Source organism: Entelurus aequoreus, linkage group LG18 (genome assembly GCF_033978785.1).
Source record: "Entelurus aequoreus isolate RoL-2023_Sb linkage group LG18, RoL_Eaeq_v1.1, whole genome shotgun sequence".
Lineage (NCBI taxonomy): Eukaryota > Metazoa > Chordata > Actinopteri > Syngnathiformes > Syngnathidae > Entelurus > Entelurus aequoreus.
The window spans coordinates 50,526,737-50,536,478 of NC_084748.1; the positions used below are offsets into that span (position 1 = coordinate 50,526,737).

Genomic DNA, 9,742 nt, shown 5'->3' on the forward strand with positions numbered 1-9,742 from the left:
TAATAAGTCAGTGGAAGATGAATGAATGAGGTGCTAATAAGTCAGTGGAAGATGAATGAATGAGGTGCTAATAAGTCAGTGGAAGATGAATGAATGAGATACTAATAAGTCAGTGGAAGATGAATGAATGAGGTACTAACAAGTCAGTGGAAGATGAATGAATGAGGTGCTAATAAGTCAGTGGAACATGAATAAATGAGGTGCTAATAAGTCAGTGGAAGATGAATGAATGAGGTGCTAATAAGTCAGTGGAAGATGAATGAATGAGGTACTAATAAGTGAGAGGAAGATGAATGAATGAGGTACTAATAAGTCAGTGGAAGATGAATGAATGAGGTACTAATAAGTCAGTGGAAGATGAATGAATGAGGTACTAATAAGTCAGTGGAAGATGAATGAATGAGGTACTAATAAGTGAGAGGAAGATGAATGAATGAGGTACTAATAAGTCAGTGGAAGATGAATGAATGAGGTACTAATAAGTCAGTGGAAGATGAATGAATGAGGTACTAATAAGTCAGTGGAGGATGAATGAATGAGGTACTAATAAATCAGTGGAAGATGAATGAATGAGGTACTAATAAGTCAGTGGAGGATGAATGAATGAGGTACTAATAAGTCAGTGGAGGATGAATGAATGAGGTACTAACAAGTCAGTGGAGGATGAATGAATGAGGTACTAATAAGTCAGTGGAGGATGAATGAATGAGGTACTAATAAGTCAGTGGAGGATGAATGAATGAGGAGATGTCAGGAGAGAAGGGTGAGGACCACGGTGCCTTTAGTCTTCTTGAGGAAGTCCACAGCTTCAGCGTGAGTCACACCCTCCAGACATTGTCTGTTCACTGCAATGATCTGATCACCCGCCTTTAGACGCCCGTCTTCCATGGCTGCACCCTGTGGGGTTACATACCACACCTTTAAGTTCACTACATACCTGCCAGGACCATTACACACATTAGTGGTGGACCAGCCAGGACCATTACATACATGAGTGGTGGACCAGCCAGGACCATTACATACATGAGTGGTGGACCAGCCAGGACCATTACATACATGAGTGGTGGACCAGCCAGGACCATTACATACATTAGTGGTGGACCAGCCAGGACCATTACATACATGAGTGGTGGACCAGCCAGGACCATTACATACATGAGTGGTGGACCAGCCAGGACCATTACATACATGAGTGGTGGACCAGCCAGGACCATTACATACATGAGTGGTGGACCAGCCAGGACCATTACATACATGAGTGGTGGACCAGCCAGGACCATTACATACATGAGTGGTGGACCAGCCAGGACCATTACATACATGAGTGGTGGACCAGCCAGGACCATTACATACATGAGTGGTGGACCAGCCAGGACCATTACATACATTAGTGGTGGACCAGCCAGGACCATTACATACATGAGTGGTGGACCAGCCAGGACCATTACATACATGAGTGGTGGACCAGCCAGGACCATTACATACATGAGTGGTGGACCAGCCAGGACCATTACATACATTAGTGGTGGACCAGCCAGGACCATTACATACATGAGTGGTGGACCAGCCAGGACCATTACATACATGAGTGGTGGACCAGCCAGGACCATTACACACATTAGTGGTGGACCAGCCAGGACCATTACATACATTAGTGGTGGACCAGCCAGGACCATTACATACATTAGTGGTGGACCAGCCAGGACCATTACATACATGAGTGGTGGACCAGCCAGGACCATTACATACATGAGTGGTGGACCAGCCAGGACCATTACATACATGAGTGGTGGACCAGCCAGGACCATTACACACATTAGTGGTGGACCAGCCAGGACCATTACACACATTAGTGGTGGACCAGCCAGGACCATTACATACATGAGTGGTGGACCAGCCAGGACCATTACATACATGAGTGGTGGACCAGCCAGGACCATTACATACATGAGTGGTGGACCAGCCAGGACCATTACACACATTAGTGGTGGACCAGCCAGGACCATTACATACATGAGTGGTGGACCAGCCAGGACCATTACACACATTAGTGGTGGACCAGCCAGGACCATTACATAAATTAGTGGTGGACCAGCCAGGACCATTACACACATTAGTGGTGGACCAGCCAGGACCATTACATACATGAGTGGTGGACCAGCCAGGACCATTACATACATGAGTGGTGGACCAGCCAGGACCATTACATACATGAGTGGTGGACCAGTCAGGACCATTACATACATGAGTGGTGGACCAGCCAGGACCATTACACACATTAGTGGTGGACCAGCCAGGACCATTACACACATTAGTGGTGGACCAGCCAGGACCATTACATACATGAGTGGTGGACCAGCCAGGACCATTACACACATTAGTGGTGGACCAGCCAGGACCATTACACACATTAGTGGTGGACCAGCCAGGACCATTACACACATTAGTGGTGGACCAGCCAGGACCATTACATACATGAGTGGTGGACCAGCCAGGACCATTACATACATGAGTGGTGGACCAGCCAGGACCATTACATACATGAGTGGTGGACCAGCCAGGACCATTACATACATGAGTGGTGGACCAGCCAGGACCATTACATACATGAGTGGTGGACCAGCCAGGACCATTACATACATGAGTGGTGGACCAGCCAGGACCATTACATACATTAGTGGTGGACCAGCCAGGACCATTACATACATTAGTGGTGGACCAGCCAGGACCATTACATACATGAGTGGTGGACCAGCCAGGACCATTACATACATGAGTGGTGGACCAGCCAGGACCATTACATACATGAGTGGTGGACCAGCCAGGACCATTACATACATGAGTGGTGGACCAGCCAGGACCATTACATACATTAGTGGTGGACCAGCCAGGACCATTACATACATGAGTGGTGGACCAGCCAGGACCATTACATACATGAGTGGTGGACCAGCCAGGACCATTACATACATGAGTGGTGGACCAGCCAGGACCATTACATACATGAGTGGTGGACCAGCCAGGACCATTACATACATGAGTGGTGGACCAGCCAGGACCATTACATACATGAGTGGTGGACCAGCCAGGACCATTACATACATGAGTGGTGGACCAGCCAGGACCATTACATACATGAGTGGTGGACCAGCCAGGACCATTACATACATTAGTGGTGGACCAGCCAGGACCATTACATACATGAGTGGTGGACCAGCCAGGACCATTACATACATGAGTGGTGGACCAGCCAGGACCATTACATACATGAGTGGTGGACCAGCCAGGACCATTACATACATTAGTGGTGGACCAGCCAGGACCATTACATACATGAGTGGTGGACCAGCCAGGACCATTACATACATGAGTGGTGGACCAGCCAGGACCATTACACACATTAGTGGTGGACCAGCCAGGACCATTACATACATTAGTGGTGGACCAGCCAGGACCATTACATACATTAGTGGTGGACCAGCCAGGACCATTACATACATGAGTGGTGGACCAGCCAGGACCATTACATACATGAGTGGTGGACCAGCCAGGACCATTACATACATGAGTGGTGGACCAGCCAGGACCATTACACACATTAGTGGTGGACCAGCCAGGACCATTACACACATTAGTGGTGGACCAGCCAGGACCATTACATACATGAGTGGTGGACCAGCCAGGACCATTACATACATGAGTGGTGGACCAGCCAGGACCATTACATACATGAGTGGTGGACCAGCCAGGACCATTACACACATTAGTGGTGGACCAGCCAGGACCATTACATACATGAGTGGTGGACCAGCCAGGACCATTACACACATTAGTGGTGGACCAGCCAGGACCATTACATAAATTAGTGGTGGACCAGCCAGGACCATTACACACATTAGTGGTGGACCAGCCAGGACCATTACATACATGAGTGGTGGACCAGCCAGGACCATTACATACATGAGTGGTGGACCAGCCAGGACCATTACATACATGAGTGGTGGACCAGTCAGGACCATTACATACATGAGTGGTGGACCAGCCAGGACCATTACACACATTAGTGGTGGACCAGCCAGGACCATTACACACATTAGTGGTGGACCAGCCAGGACCATTACATACATGAGTGGTGGACCAGCCAGGACCATTACACACATTAGTGGTGGACCAGCCAGGACCATTACACACATTAGTGGTGGACCAGCCAGGACCATTACACACATTAGTGGTGGACCAGCCAGGACCATTACACACATTAGTGGTGGACCAGCCAGGACCATTACACACATTAGTGGTGGACCAGCCAGGACCATTACACACATTAGTGGTGGACCAGCCAGGACCATTACACACATTAGTGGTGGACCAGCCAGGACCATTACACACATTAGTGGTGGACCAGCCAGGACCATTACACACATTAGTGGTGGACCAGCCAGGACCATTACATACATGAGTGGTGGACCAGCCAGGACCATTACATACATGAGTGGTGGACCAGCCAGGACCATTACATACATTAGTGGTGGACCAGCCAGGACCATTACATACATTAGTGGTGGACCAGCCAGGACCATTACACACATTAGTGGTGGACCAGCCAGGACCATTACACACATTAGTGGTGGACCAGCCAGGACCATTACACACATTAGTGGTGGACCAGCCAGGACCATTACATACATGAGTGGTGGACCAGCCAGGACCATTACATACATGAGTGGTGGACCAGCCAGGACCATTACATACATGAGTGGTGGACCAGCCAGGACCATTACATACATGAGTGGTGGACCAGCCAGGACCAGGTACCAGCAGGTTGTGTGTACCTAAGATTGAACACCTGTACTTCAGGTAAAAGAAGGTGAAGGTGTGTGAGTGAGACCTTGGTGAAGATGGTCTTGATGTAGATGGGCAGGTCTCCATGAGGACTTCCAAATCCTCCAATGATGCTGAAGCCCAGACCTGAAGAACCTCTCTCCAGACTCACCGTCTTGTACTTGCGAGCACTGCAGCACACACACACGCACGCACGCACGCACGCACGCACGCACGCACGCACGCACGCACGCACGCACGCACGCACGCACGCACGCACGCACGCACGCACGCACGCACGCACGCACGCACGCACGCACGCACGCACGCACGCACGCACACACACACACACACACACACACACACACACACACACACACACACACACACGCACGCACGCACGCACGCACACACACACCTTACTGTATGTCTGTGTCCCACACCTTCCATGATGGTGGACAACAATCACACCACTACTGGGCTAACTTATGATGCCACAACCAGACTAACAATGACACCACTACCAGGGGATCTTATGACACCACTACCAGGCCAACAATGACACCACTACCAGGCTAACAATGACACAATTACCAGGCCAACAATAACACCACTACCAGGCTATCAATAAAACCACTACCAGGCTAACAATGACACCACTACCAGGCTATCTTATGATGCCACAAACAGGCTTACAACGACACCACTCCCAGGCTAACAATGACACCACTACCAGGCGATCTTATGACACCACTACCAGGCTAACAATGACACAATTACCAGGCCAACAATGACACCACTACCAGGCAATCAATAAAACCACTACCAGGCTAACAATGACACCACTACCAGGCTATCTTATGACGCTACAACCAGGCTTACAATGACACCACTCCCAGGCTAACAATGACACCATTACCAGGCTAACTTATAACACCAAAAACAGACTAACAATGACACCACTACTAGGCTAACAATGACACCACAACCAGGCAAACATATAACAACGTATCACACCACTACCAGGCTAACTTATAACACCAAAACCAGACTAACAATGACACCACTACTAAGCTAACAATGACACCACAACCAGGCAAACGTATAAAAACTTATGACACCACTACCAGGCTAACAATGACACCACTACCAGGCTAACAATGACACCACTATCAGGCTAACTTATGACACCACTACCAGGCTAACAATGACACCACTACAAGGCTAACTTATGACACCACAACCAGACTTACAATGACACCATGACAAGGCTAACAATGACACCACAACTAGGCTAACAATGACACCACTACCAGGCTAAAAATGACACCAGTATGATGCTAATAATGACACAACTAACAGGCTAACAATGACACCAATACTAGGCTAACAATGACACCACTAAAAGGCTAACAATGACACCATTACCAGGCCAACAATGACACCACTACCAGGCTAACAATAACACCACAACCAGGCTAACTTATGACACAACTACCAAACTATTTTATGACACCACAACCAGACAAACAATGAGACCACTACCAGGCTAACAATGAAACCAACCAGGCTATCTTATGACACCTCTACCAGGCTAACAATGACACCACTACCAGGCTATCTTATGATGCCACAACCAGGCTAACAATGACACCACTACCAGGCTAACAATAACACCACTCCCAGGCTAACAATGACACCATTACCAGGCTAACTTATAAAAATTATCACACCACTACCAGGCTAACAATGACACCACTACCAGGCTAACAATGACACAACTATCAGGCTAACTTATGACGCCACTACTTGGCTAACAATGACACCACCACAAGGCTAACTTATGACACCACAACCAGACTTACAATGACACCATGACAAGGCTAACAATGACACCACAACTAGGCTAACAATGACACCACTACCAGGCTAAAAATGACACCAGTATCAGGCTAATAATGACACAACGAACAGGCTAAAAATGACACCATTAATAGGCTAACAATGACACAACTACCAGTCTAACAATGACAACACTACCAGTCCAACAACAACACCACTACCAGGCTAACAATGGCACCACTACTAAGCTAACTTATGACACCACAACCAAACTAACAATGACACCAGTACCTGGCTAACTTATGGCACCACAACTAGACTAACAATAACACCACTACCAAGCTAACGTATGACATTACAAACAGACTAACAATAACACATCTACCAGGCTAACAATGACAGCACTACCAGGCTAACTTATGACACCACAACCAGACTAACAATGACACCACAACCAGATTAACAATGACATCACAACCAGACTACCAATGACACCACTACCAGGCTAACAATTACACCACAACCAGACTAACAGTGGCACCGCCACCAGGCTAACAATGACACCAATACCAAGCTAACAATGCGGAACAACCAGGCTAACAATGACACCACATCCAGGCTAACTTATGACACCACAACCAGACCATAAATGACACCATTACCAGGCAAACTTATGACACAACTACTAGGCTAGCAATGACACCACTACTAAGCTAAAAATGACACCACTACTAGGCTAACAATGACACCACCACCAGGCTTCCTACCACAGCTTGTTGTGAAAGCACGGCAGACAGCTGGGCTGGCCTAATGATCGCTCATGTGCGCCTCGTGGATCGCGAGGGCTGCACCCTGATGCCACCTGTGCACACACACACACACACACGCATGCACATGTGCACACATATACACACACACGCACGCACACACGCACACACACACACACACACACACACACACACACACACACACACATATACACACGCACGCACACACACACACACACACTTTCTGTAAATGTTGCACTTACAATGCCAAAGGGGAACTGCACTTTTTTGGAATTTTGTCTATCATTCACAATCCTTAAAATATTGTTCTTTTTTTATGCATTCTAACTAATAAATACAAGTTAGCAAGAGTCAGCTAACAAGGGCATTCGCTCTATTCCGCCTATAAAGTGCTATAAAACATCCAAAAACCTCCATCAATGTTTTATATACACACTGCAAGTATATATGTAGTATCTAGTAACATTCATAATAACATGTAATATATATACATGATGTAAGTATATATGTCATGTAGTAACATTCATAATAACATGTAATATATACATGATGTAAGTATATATGTCATGTAGTAACATTCATAATAACATGTAATATATACATGATGTAAGTATATATGTCATGTAGTAACATTCATAATAACATGTAATATATACATGATGTAAGTATATATGTCATGTAGTAACATTCATAATAACATGTCATATATACATGATGTAAGTATATACGTAGTATCTAGTAACATTCATAATAACATGTAATATATACATGATGTAAGTATATATGTCATGTAGTAACATTCATAATAACATGTAATATATACATGATGTAAGTATATATGTCATGTAGTAACATTCATAATAACATGTAATATATACATGATGTAAGTATGTATGTCATGTAGTAACATTCATAATAACATGTAATATATACATGATGTAAGTATGTATGTCATGTAGTAACATTCATAATAACATGTAATATATACATGATGTAAGTATATATGTAGTATCTAGTAACATTCATAATAACATGTAATATATACATGATGTAAGTATATATGTCATGTAGTAACATTCATAATAACATGTAATATATACATGATGTAAGTATATATGTCATGTAGTAACATTCATAATAACATGTAATATATACATGATGTAAGTATATATGTCATGTAGTAACATTCATAATAACATGTCATATACACATGATGTAAGTATATATGTCATGTAGTAACATTCATAATAACATGTAATATATACATGATGTAAGTATATATGTCATGTAGTAACATTCATAATAACATGTAATATATACATGATGTAAGTATATATGTAGTATCTAGTAACATTCATAATAACATGTAATATATACATGATGTAAGTATATATGTCATGTAGTAACATTCATAATAACATGTAATATATACATGATGTAAGTATATATGTCATGTAGTAACATTCATAATAACAAGTATTATTTACGTATTATTTTTATCATTTCAAGCATACAGCGACGTATTAATTTCACAGACGCGTCACAACGTTGACTTTCCCTTCAACAACAAGAAGAAGACTACTAATCATGGCAGACTTGATGAGAGACAACAAAGACTACTTTGGGACAAATGATGATCCATAAACTTCTATTTTTGAGCCTGAATATAAGGAGGATGATCTACAAGTTTTAGTGTGCTAAACAGATGCAGCTTTAGTCAAACACTAAGCATCATGTAGCAGTATTGCTAAGTGCTAAACAAGATGTACTAACATAATAAAACAATCACTTACTGTACAATGTCTGCTCTCACTGGGATAAAGACTGATGGGATGGTTGTATATTCCCCTTTACATCGATAACTCATCAAATTCCTCATGAAAGGTTAAACAAAATAGTTTGTTGTGTCTTTCTGGCCATCTCCGGGTCTAAGTTGGATGTCAAAGTTGACCAACTTGTGAGTTTATGTTCACAACCTTCTACTATCCAGGTGAGAGACATGATTTATCATCTACAATTAACTTTCACCTACTCAGAGGCCATGCAGCAGCTCAATATGTCAATGTAGCAGCATAAGCTAGTCAGCTGTCTAAAAGTAGTTCCTCTGTGTTAGCACTTATAATAACAATATCACTAATACTTGCTAATAATCAGGTCACCACATGTAAATGGAATATTGTTGGTGCTATTTGGATGTTTTTAGAGGCTTTATGGGCACAATGGTGTAGTCTCGTTAGCTGCATTGTTAGCTACGTATAACTTGCCATATTTTACCATTTACAATGCATAAA

At 44.0% G+C, this 9,742-nt stretch overlaps 1 protein-coding gene across 1 annotated transcript in view; it reads right to left on the bottom strand.

The window, feature by feature from the left end:
• Positions 1-422: 422 nt before the first annotated feature.
• LOC133633441 (multiple PDZ domain protein-like) overlaps positions 423-9,742 on the bottom strand; it is a 149,092-nt gene continuing 139,772 nt past the window's right edge. The window contains exons 40-42 of the mRNA XM_062025967.1: positions 7,431-7,525; positions 4,889-5,012; positions 423-897 (exon numbers count right to left, since the gene is read on the bottom strand). Coding sequence (XP_061881951.1) covers positions 751-897; positions 4,889-5,012; positions 7,431-7,525 — 366 coding nt within the window. The 3' untranslated portion in view covers positions 423-750. The remainder of the gene's footprint in view (positions 898-4,888; positions 5,013-7,430; positions 7,526-9,742) is intronic.